Raw genomic sequence first — 24,615 nt, forward strand, 5'->3', positions numbered from 1 at the left:
CTTTTCTGTCTGAGAAAAGATATATGATAAATGTGATATATATATACATATATGTATATAATATATATATCTGCTTGATACTTTCATACCAAAAAAGTGCTGATGACTCAGGACACCAGCCAGCTGTACTGCTCTAACTGCAATATTGCAATTTCCAGCTTTAATAAGGGGATTAGAGAAGTGGTGACAACCAATAGCTCCATGTATGGAAGACTCAAGGCTCTATGGAATGACATCAGCTTGTAGGTGATTATGTGAAACTCGCTTATGTTTATTTACAGTTCACACGATTCTGTTTTACCTTAAAAACAGAGAAGAAACATGTTGAAGTGTAGTTTCTAATCATGGAGGCAGGAAATTAATGAGCTCTTGTTTAGGATGTGCAGAGTTTTGGGAAGAGGAGATGCTGCAGGGAGGTCCCAGGCTTTCTTCTGGTTTCTGATCAATAATCTGTGCTGTTTGAGGTCCTACCCAGAGTTACCTGATGCTCTTGCTTTAGAATTGGTTGCCATGCTGCTTCAGAGAATTAAATTTAGGATTTAAGCAGGCTTGGGGTTTTTTTGCTCATAAGCCCTTCCCCTTCCCCTCCAAATATCTTAAATGTAATTTGGCATTAGTTTACGAAAATTTTCAAAACACTTTAGGTGTAAATACTGAGTTCTGCCATATGGGATTGTCTGATTCCAGCGACTGGGCCTTTGCTCTTCAAAATGTTTTGGGGATGTGCTTGGAGAGATTAGAATAACTTGTCAAACAGCTTTCAGGTGTGTCTTGTGTGGAAGGCGTGGAGGAAAAATGTCCTGACAAAAGCAGAGACAGTTTTTGAAGTTCCTTTTATGTGAGCTTACAGGTCCACAGCAAGGAAAGGGTGGGGGGTTGCTGGTGAAGTTAATTTTTATTGAGTATAAGTTTAATATAGAAGCTTTAACTGTTTTAATGTTTGACTTGCATGCATCACTGAGGTGTGATTCATTGCAAGCTGTGGTGCATATTTTCATTCTTTGGTCTTACAACAAAACAATATTTTTCTGAAGAGGAAAATTATTTCAGAAATAATAGCTTCAGTTGGCTTTTGTGAAAACAAAACCATTGCTGACCACATCACGCTCTGTGTGTTCCAAGCAATAGCTTTTTGTAGTGATCTTATGATGTCTGTGAAATAACACAAATGGAGATTCTCAACTTGTGGGTGTATTTTGGCTGTTTCTTCCTTTAATTGAGGAGAACTAAGTTGCTGTATTTTTGAAATGACTGAAATATTTAAAAATTGAAACACAGCAGCCTGGACCTTGGTGAGGGCTGTGTAGGATTAAAGGGGAGTTTGTCCTGAAGTGGAAGCACCCCTCTGTACTTCCACACTGCTGCCAACCCTGCCACTGCCTTTACCCCTCTGTCTCTGAGCCACAGGCAGCCCTTGCTGAGTGCTGGGATGGGGCAGGGCTGCTCAGCTGAGCTTTGGTCTTTTTTCTATTTTTTTAGCTTTCTTATTTCTTTCAGAGGGAGAGTACTTTTAGCTGGACAGAAGTCAGAATTTCTTTAGCACAGGGTGGAGTTTGTGTGTGCATACCTCATGATTGGTTTGTAAGTAACCATACAGGTTTGCATTAGTACACATAATGCTTGTTCTTTACATGGTCATCTTTTCTTTAGCATATCCTTGGAGTAGAGGCAAGGAAGAGCTATGAGATCTTCAGCAGTGAGATGTAGCTGATGTCCTTGTGACCCACCAGAAGAGCATGGGCAGGATTAAGCCCTGAGATCCCTTCCTCAGTTCCAGGGGTCTGTGCTGCCATTGCTGTGCTGTGTAATGATGTGTTCCCATATTGCAGCTCGGGCAGCTCCCAGAACAGGGAGAGAGCTGGCACTGTGTGGCTTTGAGGGAAAAAGTAGTTGACATTTCTGTATCTGTTGTTTTCTTGAGCCTAAATCTCTTTCACTCGTTGTTTCTTAATGAGAGCAACTGGCTGTTTCCTTCTTCACTGTACTGCAGGGAAACATCCTGCAGGTAGGTACCTGCAGCCCTGAGAGAAGGTGGGCACAGACACCTGCCTGGCAGAGGACAGTGCCCTCAGTCTTGCCTGAGAGGACAGAAATGATGGAGGAGTCTCCAGTCTGTCTCAGCTGGGAGAGTGTGATTCACAGTAGCCCTCCAGACTGAAAATTGGTGTTCACGTTGGCTCAGCTGGGAGCGGAAGGGGTTTTGTAGAGAGCTGCAAAGTGACTTTCTATATGTTCCTCATTTGTGTTCATGTAACTGCAGAAAGCATTTGCATGCCCTTCATCACTTTGTCTCCCATGTCAGGAAACTCCTGAGTTGCTCTCACCTTGGCATGTGCATGGTTAATTGCAGGGCTGATGTTGTGCTTTGAGGGCAGGCTCCCTCTTGTTTTCGCTTGTGCCTCGTGGCCCATCTGTACCTTCCTGCAATACAAGAGTATTTTTTTGCCCCTCATTTTAGCAAGCACTTGGACTTCTGGCTTTTCCAGTCAGTTTGGAGCCCCTGAAGAAGGGAGCTGGCTGTAGCTGTGTGCTTTTGTACTTGGGTGTTGCCTTTCAGTGAGACTTCCTTCAAAAAGGGACGAGTGTGCTGTGAGGTGTTTCTAATGAGAACTAAATAAAGCTTTTTCCTGAAAAGCCGAGGACAGGGCACGCACTGTCAGGACTTGCTGCTCCTTGCTTGGAGCAGGCACTGCAGGAGTGTTGGTGTTGCAGCTGTGCCCTGCTGGCAATGGAGTGTTGGCTGCAGGGTCTGTCACACCTGGTGAGGCACTGCTGGGGCTCTCTGTGCTGCACAGTCCTGGCAGGGCAGTGGGGAGTGCAGGGGGGCTCTGAGCCATGGGCTGTCCCAGCTTGGGCTGTCCCAGCTTGGGCTGTCCCAGCTTGGGCTGTCCCAGCTTGGGCTGGCTGCTGCCCCAGTTCCTGTCCCATGTACACGTATCCCATGTACAGTGTCCCATGTACACGTGTCACTGTGGCTGCAGTGGCTCTCCAGTGCTTGTGTCAGGCTCCATCGTTCTTCCTTCCCTCAGGATCTCTGGAGGGTTGGCAGCTGGGAGTGTCCCCTCCCTCTGTGAAGGACCTGTGTTCTGCAATCAGCAGCTCTCACTCCTGCAGTGGATAAGCTCTATGTGTTCTCCTCCCTAGAAAACATTCTTTTCTGATATAACTTACATCTGAAATGTCACTGACTTTTTTTTCCCCCCCTTCTTTCTAGACTGATTGCATTGCCATGGAAACCATTGTTGGAAGAGAAGACTTTTCTGCTGGTGACTCCAGAAACTGTGTGGTGCTTTTGGAAGCAAAGCTCAGCTCCAGCCGGCTACTTTCATTTCCACCAGCACGGACATAGACACACATCCTTCTCATTAGTTTTTTCATAGACATCGGGCTCTCTACAATTGAATTAATTTGAATTGACGTTTTTTCATAGCTGTGCTTTGGTGATGGAATTTGGTCTTTCATGTCATATCTATTTGGGAGGCAGTGTGAATGCTAATAGGAGATCCCTGTATGTCCCTTTCTTCTTCCTGCCTCTCTTGTTAATTTTTTAAAAAAATTTATATTCTGAGAAGTCAAAGCTGGTTTCTGATTGTCTGTTTAACATGGGTTTTACTTCTCTGGTACATTAACAAGTGGTTAGCTTAAAACATGTATTGCTTAGAAATACTTTGGCAGTTCAGGATTTTTCCCGGTGACTGGGCAGAAGGAGGGAGGGAGAGGTGCACATTAGCTCAAGGGGTGAACCCGTGGGACTGGATGGATCTGAGGAAAAGAGACCTCTTCTGCCTTTTTTTCTTTTTTTTTTAAGGTTTTGCTTTTATGGTACAAGAGGTATTTCTTGAGCATAGGCTAGAGGCTTTTCAGTCAAGTGTCTGTCAGAGCTTAAACGGAAATTTTTTTTTTTGCTCAGAATTTTGGTATGTACAAAGTAGGATTAATGGGCTGGTTGTCTTGTAGATTGTTTTTGTTCTTGTTTATAAATATGAATTGTGTAAAATGAGGTTTTTGTTCATGGATTCGAATGGAGAACTGCGGAGTCGTATCCAATGTTTGTGACTTCTGCATTAGACTTGTCAGCTGTAGCTTTTTAATGGGAAACCACCCTAATTGATCTTACTTTCAACCAAAGTCCCACTTTTAATTTGGGACTATTTTTGTTCTTTCTTTCTGGCATAATAGGGAAATAAAGTAAAATGTTAGCTCATCGATTGTCTTTATCCCACTGACAGAAATGTGAACAATGACGATTTGACATTTTTTAGAATAAGCCCTGATTTTTCTACAATTTAAGTGCTTCACTCTTGTACTGAATTTTTTTTTGGTTGAAATGAGTTTAGCTTTTTAACACTGCTATGAACTTAAAAGAGCATGACACTAGTCATTGGTACATGCAATGGATTATAAAAGGCACTGACGATTGCTAAAGGGTTTCAGAGTGGTACACAAATCCTCATGCTGTACTGCACCACACAGCTGGGAATCCTCCACGTGTATATTGTACAACGGATGGGCCAGGCTGCCTCGCTCCAACAGCCAACCTTCACATTGCTGGTACAGTTTGTGTAACAAATCAGACACTGTCAGCTTGGATTGTTCAGTGACGTGTTCCCAGATCTGTTTCTCAGTAGTAATGAAATGTACATGTCACTAAAATACGAGGTGATTGTTGTGGGGTTTTTTTAGGAAACATGGTACCAATCAGTTTACACAGTGTCTAGTGACAGGAAAAACTGTTGCTACAGGGTTTAAAAGCACAGACCTGTTTTTGATTCTGAAAGAGAAGTTTCAGTTGGTACAATTACTTGCTGCTAAACATACAGGAATTAAAAACACGACCACTTTTACAGACCATGATACTGTCTTGCCATATAGCTGTTGGTTGGTCTCATAAATGAATAATGCAATACGTAGACAGCTTTTTATAAAGCTTTACATCTTTTCTAAGAAATCAAAATTTGGTGAAGATAGTTCTAAACATTTAATGTGAAAGGAAAAGGTTGTTTTGAAGAAATTTGTTACATACTTATTTCATATTAGAGTCCCTGAGGCTGCCATTGTACAATATACAGCACTGATTTAATACATGCTGAATAAATAAGTAAATGGGTAACCTCAAGTATAGTGGTACAAATACTAATAGGTACGGCATAATAAATATGCAATCTTTTTGAATCTCTTAGTTTACAGCAACTAATTTATTCAGTATTGTGCTGGAAGAACATTTTCAGATGATGTAAAACATATCACTATATATACTACCTTCCAGCTACCCGTTTATGCTGCTGTATAGTACGAAAATACCAATGATAGAACAATGTTTGTCCTGTAAATTTAATTTGATATTGGACAGTTATTGTCTGTACAAACTAAAACATATATGGTTGAAACTGTTCATTATATTTGCTATTTCTGCTCCACAGATCTGTTTTAAAGTTGGGCTGATTGATCTGGCTTTGTCTTCCATTGTAAATATTGTTCTGTTGTTTTCTTTGTAAAACACATCGCGTTTGCGGTTTTGGGAGACTGGCTTGAAGCTCTGTATAGTGTTTATATTTATCTGACTTGGCTTTCCATAGAGCTACTTGCAGTAAATACGTGTTCATGTAGCTCCGTGTCTGCGTTTTATTTTTAAACAAACTTTTGGTTTTTCTGTCAGACCTCCTGCTGCAGCTGCTTCTCCTGAAAGTGGTTTTGTCACCCTGGATCCCTGAAGATTTGGAGAGGTTTTAGCACTGGTTCAAGGTAGTGATTCCCCATCTCTCCAGTGTTCTTTGCCTTTTCACTTAGTTTAGAAGTTAAGATACAGAAAAACACCCAGAAGTTTTCTTTGCCCTGGATTCATACTGCCTGTAAACAATTATGCTTTGGAGTGAAAACAACAACAGCAAAATATATATATAAAATCAGTGACCAATACATCTTCTGTTTTAAATGTAAAAGGCATGAACAAAAAATTGCCACAAACTTTGTCCATGACTGGATAGGGAAATCTCATGATCAAAAAGTATTGGTCCTCAAAGAAATTTTCAGCAATACATTATCAAATAGAGGCCTGACTTTGGGGCAGGAGGCAACAGGTATGTTTTGGTGTTGTATCTTTTGCAGTGACATTTTGCTTTTAAAGATACACTAAATAGGTCTCAGTATGTGAAACCCAAACACAAATAGATAATCTCATCACTTCACGTAATGCACCCACCTGTAAAAACACCTGAAGTCAGAAAATACCAATAAAAGGTAGTGCCTTCAGATTCCTTACTGACATGAAGGAAATGGCAAATAATGTTCTACAGCAAGAGGCTTTTATCCATAGATGGGAATGTATATGATCTCCATAGATGTGGGTGATTACTGTGAAATATGTTGGATGAGACCTTTCTTTAAAATTCCCCAAATTAATTCTTACCCTGTTACTCAGAATAGTACATTGAAACAACTCCCTGGAAAGGTCAGCTTTGCTGTAAGAATTGGGTTTTCCTCAAATAAACCACTCTTTTCCTTAGGGCCCCTTTGCATAGTGTGGAGCCTGTATTGGGAGGGAAAAGAGAATAGTACTGCTCAATTAGAGCAAAAAGAGCCCTACCAGCAGTGCAAACAAACAGTGACAATCACCCAAACTCTGTCCAGACTGTTGTGCCAGTGTCACAGTAAGTGCTGCAAACTACCTTTGACTGATTGGATTTGAAATGGGCCAACTGCTGGAGGGTTGTGGCATTTTTTAATGTGGGGAGACAATTTTATACTGATTTTTCAAGCCCCTTTGGGTACCTGAGCTCTCTTGCATCTGAAGGATAATGAAAGCTCTCAGCTAAAGCCAAAGGAAAGACCTCCTGATTTAATCCAAAGACAGTCACTAGAATACATCTTAAAAGTCTTTGGAAATGCATTGCCCACTTCTCATGGCCTGTGCATCTCCCTGAGCTCTGTGGTACTGGAGATAACCAAATACTGGGGAGTCAGTGATTCACAGCACTGGAAGATGGACCTTGTTAGAGGTACCAGGTATCAATACAATCTGTATTGCATTGTTTTTTATCCCTGCATCCTCTTTTGGCTATAACAACAGTGATTCCTTAAATATATATAGAAGTTTCTCCCCTCCTTTGTCCATGCAGAGCTGTAGTAATGCAGGAGCCTGAGCTTGCTTGGCATGTCTGGAAGATAGAAACTTCTCCCCCTCATCCCCTTTTGCTAAAGAAACACACCAAGTTTTGGTTACTTTGGTTTCTTCAGAGTTAATTTCCAACTTTTTAAAGCATCATTATGGTTACAACCTGAGTGTGAGGCAAGAGCTCAGCAGGCACCAAGCTGCTGTTGGCAGAGCAGCCTCAGCCCCCAGAGCCCCTTGTAGGGACAGCAGGTGTCTGCTGCTGCCCAGTTATTGTCACCTTGGCTGAGGCCGTCCTCAGGCACTGCTCACCTGGCTGCTGCAAAGGGCTAGAGTTAATAATCTTTCTTTCCAAAGCTTGGGAGTTCTAGATACTTACCCTACATTTTAAATGTAGAACACTTACTGCTCCCCTGAGCTAATCACTGCCTCTGTGTCCCATTAGCAAGTGTCCTGCTTTTTTCCACTGGACTAACCTGGAAAGACAAAATTATTCCAGTCTCTTGTGCAGTTTTCAGCTTGTGCTTCTGCTGAAGTAGCCATGGCAGCAGAAGTATTGTGTGTCCAGCAGAGCTGGGTTATCTGAAGCACAACTTTTCTGGGAAGGACCTGTTGAAAACACATAATGCTGCTACAGTCCTGAATCTGGCACAAGAGCCTCCCTCAGGTGTGTCCCAAGGATGGCGCAGCAGCACAGTTCAGGCAGCAGGCTGACTACAAAAGTACTGCAGCTGGGTATCAAAGGATATAGAAAATATTTGCAGACCATCAGATTTTAGAACTTGAGCATTTGTTGCTTGCAAAATCAGTATGTTGGTTTTTTTCAAGTTGTATAATTACTTTTTAAAATAGATCCTTCCTGCACCCTCTGTTGGAAATGGTCACTGGAGAGGAATTGACTTACACAGCAGAGGACAAAATGCTGCAGACTTGAGAGCTTCTGCAGCACAACACTTGTGTGTGACATCTAGTTCAGGGTACAGAAGAGCTGCTGCACTGCCCTGTGTGCCCATTGAGGTTGTCCTCAGACTGCAAAAGTGTTTAAGAAATTTAAATCCCACCCTAGGAATGAATATGATGTCTATGTAAGCTTTTTCCTCTTTGTAACAGGATTTCTAGAGGGACTGAAAGTCTCTGCCTGAAGCAGAACATTTATTTTTTTAACACTAGAAGAGTGCAAATCCAGCCTAGGCACAAGATTGCTGAATGCTGGTTTTAGGATTAAAACCAGTATTCCTTTAGAAAAATTGCACTTTTTCACTCATCATTCTGGTTGCAATTCACAGTTCCCCACCTGCAGGACGAGAACTGGGCCTGTGTAGTGGGCAAGGAAGGGTGAGGACCCCCCTCCTGCACAGCTCTCCTGCAGGGCTCCCTCCTGCAGGCAGGGCCAGCCCCGGCAGTGCTGCTGCCAAAGCCACACGGTGCCCTCGAGTGGCTGCAGCGTGTCCCCAACAGCTCAGACCTGCCAGCTGCCTGCTGAGATTAACTAAAATACCCCCAATCTACAGGATTAGTTATGAGAATAAAAACTTGCAAAAACATACCAGACAGCAGGAAGAGAGCCTTAACTGGAGCTGAAGTGGTGTCCAGAGCTGCACTGTGTTTAGGTGGTGTTGAAAACTGTTGTAAGGATCCAATGGCCAAAGCACTGTTTTCCTTTTTTAATAATAAAGCTGCAAACACAAACTTTTACCTGTAGTTTAATGTTTATATAGTGATGGATAGCACCTAGAGGCCCCAACCAACATTTGAGCCCCCTCAATGTCTCTGCCCCAAGGAGCTTACAGTCTAAGCATCAAGAAGCAGAAGAGAATAATAACCTTGTTCTCTTTTATAGATCAGTAACTCCGATCCAACACAGGTCAAGTGATTTACCTGCTCTAAGGCACAGGAGGTGTGGTGAGAATTAACCCAACATCTCTTGAATCTCTGCTGCAGATCTCAAAATAAAAGATGTTCCTTCATGTCTAGACCACTTACTTAGGTCACCCCTTTGGAATTCTGTGCCTGAAGCTCATTAAGGTTCAGGACTCCTGTCCAGGTCAAGGTCAGAGCTGCAGGAACAGAAGAGAAAACAGAGCTGTCACAAGCACAGCTGCTCTACATACTTCACTTTTCTCTGGTCATCTCACAGCTCTGGGCCCTGAAGCTGCCACAAGACCAGCAGGTCTGGGTGCTCTGTACCCTTAGGATGTCCTGTCTTGGTTTTACCTGCTGCAAGAGAAGCCCAGATCTTACAAAGAAGCTACCAGTTATACACTGGTTTACTAAACATGGTCCACTCTATTCCATGTCCCCGCATTTAAACACTTTGTGTTGCTAAACACAAGATGGGGTGTTGGTAGGGAGGGCTGGGAGAGCCCTTTCCTTTGAGAGCTCCTTGGCCTTAGCATCCACTTTTCTGTTGTTTTAGGAATAAGGATTGGCTGCTATGTTCATTTTAGACTTCTGCAGAGCCAGCAGCAAGATAAGGGCTTGTGTTTACATGAAGAGACTATTTTATTTCAGCTTTGGTAACAAGTTCCTGACTTGGAGGTAGCAGCAGGTTCAGTTTATTACTACGTGCATCAGCAAACCAAACTAAACTGAGCTGAAAGATACACTTTGCTGAATTCCCACTCTCTACCAACAGATATAACTGCAGCTAATGGAAAAAAGACAAAGCTAGTATTATTTTGCACTTTAAACTAAAGAACTTCAGTTTCATACTCAGTTGAAAGCTTTAGAAATCAGCACCAATCTCATTGTATATCACTGCCACCTGCTCAGTCACCAGTACTATGTCTTTTGTCAAATGTGTAAAACAAGGAGATGTCGGATGCTCCATGTTTACAGGGAAAACTGGAAGGTAAGAACAGCCATTAGCAGATAAATTACTTAACAGTATTCAATAAACAAATACACATTACCTGTAGAGAGCAGAATGTTAATTCACAAGTTAGGTTGTATTGATAGTCGAGGTGGCAATATACAATGAAAATATGAAGGTATTGTCACTTGAGAGTCCTGCATTGTCAGGAAGCTGTTTATACACGAGGGTAAATGAAACGCTCTGACCATAGAAGCTGAACAGTCATGCATACAAAAGTGATCACTTTTCAGCTATTGCACAAGTAGTGACACTCTTTAGACATACATAGGAGGATTCTTACAAACTGACATCAGAAAGACTGCATGCACCATCTTTCAAGGCCTTATGTGAACTATACATACACAGGAGTTGCTGTATACTGTGAATACATTGTGGATGTGTATAAATTCACATAAGATTAAAAGATAAATTTGTAAATAGGAAGGTTTCCACCAGCTTATGCTTTATTTTATTCAGAAGGTTTCTTAGTGTGTATACTATTCTGGATAAAACATATGACACCACTTCAGAGGTGAAGTTTCATGTAAGCATCACCCTAAATGCTTTGGTAACTGGATATTCCCAAAGGACAGGTTTGGTTAAACCAAACTGATTACTAAAATGTAAATGTGACTTGTATTCTTAAAAGAAGGATATAGAATATGGCTAATAATTTCACATATTTTCACAAGATAAAAAACTCCTTTTCAAGTGGATTGGGTTTTCTAAGCACAAATAAAACCACTGCTAGTATGGTGTACAACATTTAAAACCCTGATCAAAATTACTTCAGAGTAATTGTGCATTCCCCAAATATATCAGGTTGGCAACTGAGAAGGAAATGAAAAATTAAATGAATAAATTGGCATAAGAGGGGTAAATTCTCTCTGTACCACAAGTTTCATAATAAAATACTGTCTTATCTTTTAATTTTAGACATAAGGATTTTTATATCAGTCTGGTTTGTTTCTAGATGACTGAAAGTTTAGATTAAAAAGGTGTTTACACAATATACACATTTCATTACTTACAAAGAGAAATAAGCTTAAAATTTCATATTAAAAATACAGTAGGGTTAGTAGCACCATGAAAAATGTTTTTCAAAACTGCAGTCTTGTTATTTTAAACATACTCAGTGCGTCGTGTTCTTCTCAATTCTCTTGGCTGATCAAAAAGGTGCCATTTTGGTACAGGGAGAGAAATGAAAAAATTCATCTTCTGATTCTTGGTGAACCTCAAGTGTTCTTTTCTGTTTCCAAGAGGTCAATTCTTTCATCTTAGTCCTGTTGTCAAATACATACTGAACAACCCTTAGTTTGGCACATGAGTGAGGTACACTTGAATTTGCATGGTAAAAACAGTTTGGATTTGCTTTTTCTTTTCTTTCTGCACAGTAGCACCATTGTTGCAGCTGGAAGACAGTGCATCTTAGGAATTTTCAACTGTTTTATAAAACATTCTCCAAGATGTTACGTCTTCTTCATGCAAACTTGACAACGACTAATCCGCGTCCTCAAGTCTCCAGCTTTCAGTGTCTCAGACTGAGGTTTGCTGGTTGACAGACACAAAGGAAAGGCTGCATTAGGTTTTTATTTGTTTACAGTTCAACTTCCACTGAATTCACTGTTTCATTTAAAACTGACGTATGTGAGCAGGGAATGAATCCTGAACTGGCAAGTTTTTCTAAGAGGGCTCATTCAGTCTGTTGCCAGCAGCAGGTGACAGATGCTCAGTTGTGTCAGTGTCCCCAAGGTATGCTAAGCACTGTTTCAGTCTGGCAGATGATGGAGCACAAACACAACCCAAGGGGAAGGTGAACTGTGTACATTTAAGATTGTATCTGGGTCTGTTTCTGGCCTTTAGTTGAAGGGTACTTCAACAACACACCAAAAGTACTGCTACAGTCAGAGCTGCATTTAAGTGGTAGCTTTACCAAATAATTTATTTTTATTTTGAAAGGCTAACAAGGTGGGAGATTAATGCAATTAGTATAATATGTGTGCACACAAGTCAAATGCTTAAAAGTTTCTTTAAAAAACAGAATGAAGAAGGAAGTTGTTTTAATGGGAGGGACAAAACATTAAAGGCAAATCTCAAGGGTGCATGGCAGTTACCAATAGGAAGTTTTCACTGGTGAATTACCAATAATCAGCTACCCAGAAAAATGAAGAGTGATGAATTATCATGTCAAGTACCCTCCCTGATTGTAGGTGTTACACAAAACCAACTTAGGGGCCCCCACTGCTCAGGGCATAGTGCCAGCCCTGTGCCACAAAGCTACACTTTTCAATTAGGTGGCAGTGGGAATATTAAAGAGTTTTTTATCAGCACACAAACAGGGTAGTAGCTATTTATTCTATGAAAGGAGATGATTCTTCATTGAAGAAATGATTTGCTACTCAACTTGAAAGGGAAAAAGTTGGAGAAGCTGAGAGACTCCAGCTGAAATGCTGACTGCAAAGAAGCTGAGGACACAATGGCCACTGGCTTCCCTGCAGCCAAAATATCATCCTGTTTCCTTCTGCAATGTGTGGAAGAAATGCTGGCCATGGAGGGTAGGAAATCTTCTTCATGTAAGATTTTTAAAAACAAGTCATATGAACCTCTGCCTCAAAAGATTTAAGTAGAGTTGATCTTGCCCTTCAGTCCTATCCCTTGTATATCTGTGAATCACCTTTCAAAATATTTGGATTTACTGAAAGGTTTGGCAAGAAAAAAATCAAAATTTTTTTTTGGGCTCCAAATATAGTAAACACAGTAGGACTCCTTTCAGAGGAGGTACTTCAACAAAATGTGAATGAGAGCTCACACAAAAAGAATCTGGCTCCTTGCAAAACAGAATGTGCCCTAGCAAGTTTTCACATAATATTAAAGGCTTACCAAAGAAACACTTGAAAAACTGGTTGTGAGGGGGAAAACAAGCTAGGTTATTTCCCTATATCCCTATAAACAAATATCTTTTGATCTTTGGAATAAATTCAGTTTCAAAAGCATTCATTCTGGAATAAAGCAATAGACAAGAAACAGGTTTTCTTACCTGAACATTTCTGACACCTCTACAGTTGCCAGCCAGAAGCTGTAGGAATTGGCATAGTAATTGCAGGTGCCCCGGCCATGGCATTCGATGAACGGCGCTGAGCGGAACTCTTCCAAACAGGAGCCAGGAGAGGCCAAGGCCTGCCCAGAGCCCTCTGCTCCAGCACTCGTGTGCTAGTGGAGGGAAGGAGGACACAAACAAGGATCTTAGGTGTTAAAAACTGCACAGCACAGCAGTCAGCTACTGATCATTTTTGGCAGAGATAGTGTGGTGTCAGACACCTCCATAAGCACCAGTGACACCAGGATCTGTGTGCTGTCAGTCCTGGCTACCTTGGTTAGGGGCTGAAGGTAAAATGCCAACCCTTGCAGTACTTATCAGTGTCCTAAAGCAGCTGAGGACACAGGTGGGCAGGCAGTAGCTGCTTCAGGAGTAGGAGGCAGTTCTTACCATCATGAAAGAGTAACCAATCCAGAGGGAGTCCCAGCCTGGAGGACATGAAGGGATCTGAATGGTCTGGCTGTGGACAGCTATCACCATAGCAGGAGCTTCACACACAACACACCTGGACACACGGGAATACCAGAGAAACACGTGATGTTAAAATATAATAGGAGTATGTTTTATTAAGAATTCTTACACTGAAAAAGGGAAAAAAACTCACCTATTAACCCAGACTTCTATTTCTCACATACTTTGTAACTGCAATAAGAGTAGTTTGGATCTCAAATCTGTCTGTATTTTCACTACATTGGGTAAAATACTGAAGCAGTCCCTGAAACAAAGACTGGAAGTTCAGAGTTCCCAGGTGAGTGCCTTAATCCTAAAATCAGTGGCTTCCAAGTTCTCTTTCCTCTCCACAGTGATTTCACACTGCTGACTACAGAGATTGCTTGTTTGAGAAAAGCTGTACAGCCTCTTATCACTGCTGCAGGAAAATGAACCTCTGCAGACAATGAATACTTAAAAAGCCCCTATTTTTCTAGTCTCTCCCAGAACAAAACATGACAGATTTATCTGTTAATTCCCAAGGTGCATGTTGGAAACACGTGGGGTAAGATATACTATTTCTCAGATGCTAAGCCAGCTGCTGGCCTGCTGTGCCTCACCGGCTGATGAAGGGCTGGATGCTTGGCCCAGTCAGTGGCTCCATGCTCATCGGCATCGACTCAGGGGTTGACAGCCAGTAGGAGTAGTCATTCCTTGATGCAAAGTTACAAACATTGTTGATGTTGCAGAACATGAAGGGCATGGTGCTGAAACGTCTAAGACAGCTCCCAGCAGTACCTACAGAGTAAGACACATAAGACAGCAAAGTTTTCACTTGATTGCTTTTTGTAGCAATTCTTTGAGAGCAGTACTTGTGGATCCTTCCTCTCCCTGCTGTGAGTGCACAGCAAGGGCCACCAAATTGTCATAGGGGAAAAAACTTAATTTTGGTTTACATTCCTTCATCCTGAATTACAATGTGCATCCTCTGGAGATAGCAGATCTTAGCAGGCAATCCCCATCCTCCTCTAGAAATCTCCAAGACTGCTCTGTCTTCAAAGAACCCAAGCACTCGAAGAAGCAGCTACAGCATGTTTCCTCTTAAAGAGAGAGCATACAGAGCATCTCACCCAAATCCTGGCCATGTGCTCTCTCATTTCCTTGCACATATAGAAGAGAGAATCCATCATATATTCTTGCTGTTCCCTGTGGACATAGTGGTGTATCCCTGGTCTGGCTGTGCCGAGTTATAAGGAATCCATGAGCAACAGAAGCTGTTCCAGGAAGACCAGGTGGGCCTTGTAAACCGTCAGGACCAGGAGGTCCTTGTACTCCTCGTGACCCTGTTCACAGGAGATAAACAACACACAGTGTTGATTAACACCATTGCTTGCTCTTTTAGGACCAACACATCTCTGGAAGGTTGTTGGTCTCGTGATTTTCTGTTTTAGGGCACCTGGTATTTCCCAACACACTGTCTTCCTGGATTTTTTTTTTTTTTTAATTTAAGCTTGGTTGAATCAGGGAGATTGTCATAGGTGGTTGTAACAGTGCAACTTCTCTGTTTTGTAGGGGTATTGTGAAGCTAAATACTCTCAGGGTTGTCAGGCATTATAATAACTGCAGAAAACATGGCAGCTGCTGGAATGACTTCAGTCAGCTCCCCACTTCCAAAACATAAATGTGCATGCAGCTTAAGATAATGTTGAAATAGAGACCAAGATCACAAAATAAATCACAGAGCCAGAAACAGGGGCAAGTCTTACTCCAGGCCATGCTGTGGTAACACCTGAGCCAAAGCTCATCAAAATAAAAAGCTGCTGCCAATTTTGGAATAGGTTACTAAAAGTGGAAATAAGCTAGAACAGCCTTGAATGTGAGCAAAAACGAGTAATATAACTGATAAATGTATAAGAAAAGGCTGTTCTTGCACAGCAATATCAGGAAATATAACTACAGATGTTTAGACTGTGTTATTCTGCCGTCATTATTTACATAGTTTTACTAAAATAATGCTAACACTTCATAGAGCTGCTCAGACAAAAAGAAAAAAGAGGCGTTATGGACTTTTGTATTCTTTTTAACTGCTTTAATTTTAATATTTTTTCTCACAAGTTGCAATAGAGAGCTACTTAATATCTATTACCTTTAGAAAATTTTCCCAGTGCCTTGTCTGATTTCTCAAATCCTAGTTCAGTAGTTCTAAGCAATACCTAAATGGTAGTCCAATGCCTGACTTTAGTGAAACACTTATGAAGCCAATTTTCCCCATTCATAATTTCCATGCAAAATAAGCATTATTCTACTAATCTCTCTCTTTGGTTTCTTACAATCTTCATTATCTCCTCTGCATCATCTGTGCTACAAAGGGGATGCCATTAAGCTTGAGGTAAAGCACTTGACAATGTTCAGCAATGACCAGCAATATGTTGGTGCTGAAAATATTCCAAATCAAAGTATGTTCAGGTGTTTGTAATATTTTTGCATTAGGAAAATCCTGAAATTATGATTTTATTATTATTCCCATGAAGCAAAAATATTACTTCCCAGTATTAGTCTCCATTCAGAAATGGGACACTTTTTCCAGTGAGTCCTCATAGCATCAGCACCCTACCTGGTTGGCCTGGAAGACCTCTCTCTCCTTTTCGTCCTGCTGGACCATCAAAACCAGGAAGTCCATCTCTCCCTGGGTCACCAGGAAGACCAATTGGACCTAGAACACACAAAAGCATAACTGAAATAAAAGCTCTTGAAATCTCACTACAGAAATCTTCAAGTTGTCAATGACTCATCTGTTGCTTCTTTCTGACTCAAGAGAAGAACAGCCCATTAAACCAGATGTGTATGGTGGAATCCTGTGTGTTTACCTGTTAACCTGCATTTCTCTCTTGTCCCTTGCTGAGCTCAGTAACTCATCTCTGCAGCCTGTGCCATGTCACTGGCACTGCCACCTGCACTCACACACATTTCTGACCATGTCCTCTGCAGCCACCTTGGATCATACCTGGCAATCCCTGTGGCCCTGGCATTCCAGGTGGCCCTTTGGAGCCAGGCTGTCCTGGAGGACCTGGGGAACCAGGATCACCTTTGACAACAATGCTTCGTCCAATGGTACCTGGTAAACCTGGCGGACCTGAGAGAACGAATATTGGTATTAGATAAACTAAGGTGGAAGACAGCATTAGAAACAGTTTCTTTATTTCAAAATAAAGCCAAGAGCTCCATCATTGGAAGAAAGAATAAGTGTATATATATGACAAAAAGGTACTCTTGGTGACTCCCCCCGCCAAGGAGTTAATCCATATAGACTGGATACAGAGTATGAAACACATTAGAATTACTTGTAGGGGCTAAAAAGTACAGGTTGGAATTATGCTGAAGATCTTGCTCACTCACTTTGCTGGCTGAGACAGAGTCATCTGTGTAACAAATTCTACTGACAGGGAGCAAAAGTGACAGAGCCACTACCCTGGACTCCTACCTGGTGGGCCTGGCACTCCCTGGCTGCCCGTGTGGCCAGCGGGTCCTGCAGGTCCAGTGGGACCCTTCATACCTGAAACATCAAATTCACACAGTTACCCAGTGAAAGAACATGCTGTTCTACAAAGTCTGCAGCAGGAATGGCCTAAACAGGCTGTTACTGTGTCTGGAGGTTTTGCACAGAATGCTGGTTAAATACCTGGGAATAGCCAGTGAAATACCTGGGAATCCTGGAACGCCTGGAACCCCGGGGTCACCCTTCATTCCATTCAGACCTGGACGCCCAGGATCCCCCTGAAGAGAAGAGCCTCATGTTATTCCTCGTCTCAGTAGCTCCAGAGAACCAGGATGGAACAGGTGGCTGGGGACAACAAAGCCCACTGGGGGCTGGCAGTGAGAGAGGGAACACGAGGCTGCATGGACAGCTCCAGCTCCCATGGGAATACAGCAGGGACATCCTGCCTCGATACTGGGGGACAGCTGAGGAAAAGATCCTCTGCCTTGCTACAAGACAGGGTGTTAGCTACCACATTTTGGCTTTTATTATGTTAAACCGCATGTTCCACCCAAATATATTCCATTTTTATTGGATTTAAAAATTAACTAGGGGAAAACTCCATTTCTTGTCCTACCTGGCGTCCAGGTGGTCCTTGATCTCCCTTTGGACCAGTCAGGCCAGGTGGACCAGGTGGACCTGGGTTCCCTTTTTCCCCTTTAAGTCCTCCACTGCCTGGTGGCCCTCGTGGACCTTCTGGGCCTGGTGGACCTTAACATTGCAGAACAAATATGCACACATCAGTATATATCATTAATTTTCCCCAAGTTTGTGCCTTGAGTGTTTAAAAAAAAAAGATATTTTTATTTTGGCTTAATTTCCCAGCTTTATTTCAGTGCTAAATTCAGGGTAAACTAAAAGGAAAACAGGTAAGAGGAATTATTTGCACTACCCAACTGAGGAACCAAGGCCCCTTATCTAGCTGATGAAGCAGGTCTTTGCAGAAGGCAGTGCAGCTCACCTGCATTGGCAGCTTACTGGTGACCAGCCCAGTGCCTTTACCAGGAGCCAAGAAACCCAAAATTAGATGGTACAAATATCCTCTCTGCTGACCTGCATTACATTCACCATGTCTTAAGTGCTTCTTAACAGCCTGAATTCCTTTTGTAAGCTAGTCTCAACACTAGCACAGTACGGTGTGAATACTGTAGTGCTGCTTTCTTGTTAGAATTTGACATACCTATTAAAGAGCACACGTGTGCTGTCTCCTGACTGCTGGGCAGTAGGAAGCTTGTCATTCTGCCTTGCCTACACAACATGAGCTGCAGAAACTTCCTTATGTTGAATGACTCTCTCTGCAACTGATTTTTTTAATCTTTAGTACACTTACACTGTGTAAATCTTACAGAGAAACTGGGCTGGTTTATAAATATTTTGCCTTTGTTACAGCTAGATTAATCGAAAACAAAGCAGTGGGTATAAAAGAGACTTTGATATCTGGGGAACTCAAAGATGAGACCTCCACCTTTGTCCCACCATCTAAATGGAAGGAAACCAGTATAATTTTTGTGGCAAAATAAACCATAAGCAAGTGCAGAACAGCTAATAACATTTTACAAGTTAGAGCTCATAACTGGATTACAAAAGGATTTTTTCGCAGGACAGTGCTATGACATTCTCTCATGCAGTACAAATCTAACATTTATCAGTGTGCTGGATTTTCAGTACTTCTCAACTTTGAATCTCCTTTGACATCCTCATAGTCCATACCCAATGGATAAATTTGATGATTTGTGTTTCTGCATGCAAATTTGAGTATAGAATTCCTTCCCTGTTAAAATCAACAGCAGTTTTGTACCAGATTTCACACATATCCTGTAGCAGTTTCAGCTACAGAAAACATCCCACCATGAGAGGATTTTTCGTGTTTATTTTTCTCTTTCATACTGGTCTGGTACTGTACACATGCAAAATAATACCAGGTTACCATCTGGGGCATGCTAATCAAACACACACGGTCTGCAGAGTAACCACAGCCCTTAAAAAGACAATCACAGAGTTACAGAAAACATCTGTTTCTCTTACATCAAGTGCAATGCAGTAAAACAAATTGCCCGAGTTAAGAGTCTAACCTGGAGGCCCTGGAAGGATCAGAGTTCACCAAAGCCCAATGATCGATGTTAGAAGGGTCAGACATCACAGTACAAAACAAGATTACTAGTTAGAAATAGCACAGATGACAGCATATACACTACACAACAACCCATTTCACCAACATATTTTGTATTTACAGTATAATCCACATGCATGCATAAAACCACACACGAATACACAAACAGGTATTTCAGATACTAGTTATTCTGGTGACTAGGCTCTACTGAAACTAATTTGACACTTCATTTAACAGCAAACAAAGCTTCACTAGAGAACATATTATTGCTTTAACATTACAGCTAAGGCCTATAAATGGTTAGTCCTGCTCACAACAGGGTTTGGACTATGCAACCATTTCACTGACAATACTCTCAGGGCCTGGAGCTTGGCAAAGAGGAGAATTGTGAATTGTAGCTCACTTTTGTGCAAAATTCTGCTTTGGGCATAGGGGAAGTGTGACTAACAGAAGGACTTATCACTACTAATCAGGTATGAGCCTCAACTATCAGTGAATACAACTCCAGGACTGAAAAGTAGGCTTATGCCCTCTGTGAAACTGTAAGCAGGATTGGCATGAATCAACAGGGCTGCAAATACTGTAAGCAAAAACACAGCACAACTTGCAAATTTAGAGTTTGTTGTCTTTACTGTTGGCATTATTTTGTCTTGATAAACACATATCAAGATGCTAATTTACGGGCTCAAGGGTATATGGAGAATGGCATGTGGTAACATCCATAGAAAAATGATTTAAATGTCCTCTCTTAAAAGATAAGCTGGTTGTCCCTACAATGCTCCTAAGTTAATATATTATTTTAGCTCTTGTGCCACTTGCATATTTCATGTCAGTGAAATGATTTCAATATATCAACATATCACCATGCAATATGCAGCTTAAAACTACAATAAATATACAGGTTTATCTCACAGCACTATTTCTTACATATCTGGTAAATTATTTTAAATATTAACTGTAATACAGTTGTTAAAAATAATGACATGGACATTTCATTGTTACTGTTAAGTACTTACAAACTATATTTCACTGATAGGTAAGTTTTGCTATGATTTATAAATCAGTCCTACACATGTTCATCACTGAATTCTGGCTGATCACAGTCACAGGGTGGAACAAAACTTGATGCAATTGCTCAGTTCCTCTCAGCACCCCATGATGGCAGCTCTCTTTGAAAGTGTGGTTACTGCTTGAGTGACCACAGTTAAATTAAAAGGTAAAGCCACATTTCCTTTTTTTGACATGGCTGCATAAAGATAGGATTCGAACATCAGGGGCTACCAAATTTGTTACCTTGTGGTGCTCAGGACAGCAGGCTGAAAACTAAAATGTATTCCTTTATTAAATTTTCATGACAGTTCTTTGCTGCCTGAAAGTCATCATAGCAAAACCTAAAGACATCATTATTATTAAATAGATATACCAAGTCATTTTCAGTCTAGGCACAGATGTTAAAATCTTCCCAAGTGCCAGTTTGTGCTCCATGTTGATACACTAAGGTTACAATAAATGTCTCAGTAATGTTCTCACCTATTCTGTCCCACTGCCCTAGGGCCAGGGAGGACATGGCTGTGAGCTTTATTTTCATTAAATACTTGTGGAAGGAAGAACTTTCCTCATTTCCTCTAAATGGGCTACTGAAGTAAAACAATGGAAATAAGGATTTCTCTGCACTGCAAACTTACATGGCTCTAAATTGGGAATCTAAAGCATCACTGTTAGTCTACATAAATTTTCCTACCAATACTGCTGGTATAAAAGAAGCATCTAATTTATTTAAGTCACTTGAGAGTGTCCAAAATCAACAGTAGCAGGTGCTACAAAAATTACTACTGTCACTTGCCCAAGCTGCAACACACAATTATGCAGCAAGTCATGGGAGGACAGTGCAATGTGCTTTTTAAAAAAAAGCTGAAAATCAGAATATATTGTTTCCAACTGCACTGAGGGAAAAAAATGCTAAAAACAAGTTTTGCAGCTGGGGACACTTTATAAAAGCCTTGCAAATCTAGACTCACATGGTCTTCCACCATGGGCAGAGCAACTGTGTCCTTCCAATGTCAGTCCCACAACAACATGGAAGAGAGGGCTGAAAGCCAACTCTGAGCATTTTTTTCCCACCACAAATTAAAAGGTATGTCTGAAACATGACTCTGCATATCTACATTTAGACACTACAAAAGTAATACATTCATTTTCATGCAAAGTTATTATTTTGGCGTTACGGGGCTAACCTGAGGGACCTGGGAGTAGGGGGTCAGAATTCACCAAGGTCATCATTAGAACAAGGGGAAAAACATCAAAATTGTTAGAAATATCAACAAACTAACATATTCAACTAAACCTTTCTTTTTAGATTTAGCTCAATATTCCTTTACATACAGTGTGCAAAACACCAAACTATTATTATTCATAGCAAGGAAAACAGACATGTGGAGTAACAGCAGTGTGCTGTTGCCCTGGAAATTGGCTTAATTTCATAGTGAATTATTAAATCTATGCCAACACCATCTATCAATGTTTATTTTAGGGGTAGCTCAACTGGAGTCAGAGAGCTACATCATGTTTGACTTCAACTCTTTTACTAATCTTAGAATATACCCAGAAGTCAACAACAAACAGTACACGCAAACAGCTTCTGGTTTTATTTCTGTCCCTGGAAGGGGTAATTTGACAGCCACACAGCTGCTTTTATGAGTAACTGCCTTATGTTGAAATGTTACAAAATCAGCATTCCAACAATAGACTCTGTTACCATCAGAAACAAAAGGCTGGAGTGCTGATTGTACCAGAACTGCAATAATAGTTTGGTTTATCCACATTAGTTCACACATAACTGAGCAAAACAAATGCTTCACTTTATACATTGCATGCAACAAAAATGGAAATAAGAGAAAGAAAGAGAAAAAGAGAGAGAACATGGCTGAGCAGAACCTCACTGGTTGTTTCCCCTGCTGATAAACCTGCACAAATTGAGTCCAATTGCTCCACCTTCCCAGCTGATCAGAATCAGTAAACACTTGATTTAGGCAGGGAAGTGTGAACAGATGAGCAGCTCCATAAAACCCCAATGCTACAGCAGAGCACAGATCTCACTTGGTACTTCTATTATACCTCAGAGGTTGCTTAGCATGGTGTACTCTTAAAGACTTCTTTAAAGTTTGGAGATATCCTCTGTATAAGAAACTTTTAAAAATGAAAGCCTTTACTGTTACAGACCAATCACTGTCCTGGGCCAAAATTTCAATTGCTGCACTACCCTATATACAGAAGAATAAACAGAAAGTCCAAAGCAAACTGGGGCTACAAACATGCTGCAGCGATGCTCCAGTGCCTGGTTAGAGCCCCTGGGGCACAGCAGGGACCAGTCTGTTCCCCCAGGAAAAGGGGGGAAGGCATGCACTCCTCATTCTACCAACCAAATAGGAAACCAGGGAGACATTGGGACTGGCTGGGGATCATTAACCCTTAGGGTGGTTGTCCCTCATCAGTCACACACAAAGCAGGTTTAGGATGAAACACAACGGAAGTATTTTTACTGGCACTAAAAGAAAACCTCATTGTACTGGCAAACATCACTCAGTTCTAAGGTGCTATAAATTAAACCAATGTTTATAATGACTCATTTTTTAAATACACAGTTAGGGTATATGAGTTCATAGCCTACTCTGCAAAAGAAAAACTCATATTGCCATTGATAATAACACATGATTCAATCCCAGCTCTAGGGAAAATATTTTGATAAAATTCCATTCAAAGAAACATTATTCAGTGTGACTGCCTCCTTTTGTGTCAGAAGCAAGCATGAGGAGAATGGGAACCTTTAAATCTTTTCAAGTGTATACTGCAATGCTAAACTCTCCCTTGATACCCAAAAATCAACATCTGTGTTGCAGCTATTTTACAAATGTACTATCTCAAAACTAACTTTCCTCTGAGAAGTCTTTTATTTAAAGAATAACTTGAGGGCAATAAACAAAAATATTACTTCACCATTAATCTGCAAAGGAAAAAAATCCCTGTCATCTACCAATGGCTTGGTTTGAAAGCAGTCTCCTTTAGGGAGAATATCAAGCCTGTTATGTGAGATGAATCTTAGATGTAGCACAGTACTTCTGGATTAAAGATCCAGAACTAAGCTTGAGCTGGAGCTGTGGCAGGTTCATTTAAATTAGATTTTTTCAAGAGCAGTATCTAAACGCAAATAAACATTCTATAACACAAAATCGAAATCAGTTTCTAACACAGGCCAGGTAGTTGCTCAGCAATGTTAACTCAGGGTAGTGTTTTCTCATTCCCAGAATTAGTTGGTGCAGGAATAAGATGCAAACATGGAATGGAAAGATGAACACGGCACGATGGAGCGCGGAGTCCACGGGAGCCACGATGGAGCAATGACTTGTGTTACATGGGCCGGAGATGAGGAGCAGTGTCCAATCTGACCATGCTGGGATGCTAGTGGGAATTTGATTTTCATGACTCAGAATGATGGGGCTTGTTACGTTTGGAGTTTGTGCGTGGTGATGTTTGCTGATGGTGTGACACTGCCAAGGCCTCAGACGTTCAGAGGCCGGATCGTGCTTGTGAGGATTATTGGGGCAGCATGCGGAGAACCGCCCGCGGGGAACGCCTTTGATTTTTGCTGCCAGGCATCCGAAATTTAGAGAAACTCAGGCTAGTTCATTTATAGATACTGGGGTTTTTTGGCAACAAAATTCTCTAGGTTGCCCACACATCTATGCCATGAGGCTTGACCTTATCCATCCAAATAAACGGAGCCAATTTAAAGGCTGATGACCCACCAGCAAAATATCAAAGTATAGGCAGATGTTCACAGGTGTGGATCATGCTCTTACCTGGCCTTCCTGGAACACCTGGTGGGCCAGGGCTACCTTTAGGACCTTCCAGAGGTGGCCCTGGTATTCCTGGTAGACCTGGTGGACCCTGCAGACCAGGGAATCCCTGGAAACCTGGTTCTCCCTTCGGGCCTTGAAGTCCAGGGGGTCCCGGTGGACCAGGTAATCCCAATTCTCCTTTTTGCCCTGTAAAAAGTCATCTTTGTAAATACTGTTACAAATTTACATAAAGCCCAAAAGCCAACTTGCAAAGCCATTTCTCTCTTGCAGAAGGCACAAGTTGGGCCACAACTCCCCTTATTTGCAGGGTGAGACGGTAAAATTCTCTAACATTCAGAAAAGAGTGAGGGCTAATAATCCTTGCAGGAGAAAGTGCTATAGCTTACAACATGTTAAAAAGTCTTCCTAAGTCAGTGATGCTGTAATTCATACACATCCTTGCAGACTGTAAGCCTACAAATAAGGCTTCTATGAAGAGACCTGTCAGTATTAAGACTTCATCCTTTTTTTGAAATGCTGCTAAAAATTAAGACATGCAAAATTTTCAAATAAGCCTGGAGAATTTAGGAGCTTTAATGCTACCAGAAAAGAGCAATGTATTGAGTACTTATACTTGCAAAGCAGCT

The 24,615-nt window shown here is 41.4% G+C and overlaps 2 protein-coding genes across 2 annotated transcripts in view; one reads left to right on the forward strand and one right to left on the reverse strand.

Moving 5' to 3' along the window:
• IRS4 (insulin receptor substrate 4) overlaps positions 1-5,606 on the forward strand; it is a 22,195-nt gene extending 16,589 nt beyond the window's left edge. The window contains exon 2 of the mRNA XM_005484473.4: positions 3,215-5,606. Coding sequence (XP_005484530.2) covers positions 3,215-3,219 — 5 coding nt within the window. The 3' untranslated portion in view covers positions 3,220-5,606. The remainder of the gene's footprint in view (positions 1-3,214) is intronic.
• Positions 3,699-24,615, reverse strand: part of COL4A5 (collagen type IV alpha 5 chain) — a 78,656-nt gene continuing 57,739 nt past the window's right edge. Inside the window, exons 41-51 of the mRNA XM_074551534.1 lie at positions 23,990-24,175; positions 17,601-17,734; positions 17,190-17,262; positions 16,970-17,041; positions 16,493-16,621; positions 16,103-16,201; positions 14,619-14,831; positions 14,109-14,286; positions 13,450-13,564; positions 13,000-13,172; positions 3,699-11,513 (exon numbers count right to left, since the gene is read on the reverse strand). Coding sequence (XP_074407635.1) covers positions 11,432-11,513; positions 13,000-13,172; positions 13,450-13,564; positions 14,109-14,286; positions 14,619-14,831; positions 16,103-16,201; positions 16,493-16,621; positions 16,970-17,041; positions 17,190-17,262; positions 17,601-17,734; positions 23,990-24,175 — 1,454 coding nt within the window. The 3' untranslated portion in view covers positions 3,699-11,431. The remainder of the gene's footprint in view (positions 11,514-12,999; positions 13,173-13,449; positions 13,565-14,108; positions 14,287-14,618; positions 14,832-16,102; positions 16,202-16,492; positions 16,622-16,969; positions 17,042-17,189; positions 17,263-17,600; positions 17,735-23,989; positions 24,176-24,615) is intronic.

The sequence above is a fragment of the Zonotrichia albicollis genome, chromosome 14 (assembly GCF_047830755.1).
Source record: "Zonotrichia albicollis isolate bZonAlb1 chromosome 14, bZonAlb1.hap1, whole genome shotgun sequence".
Taxonomy (NCBI): Eukaryota; Metazoa; Chordata; class Aves; order Passeriformes; family Passerellidae; genus Zonotrichia; species Zonotrichia albicollis.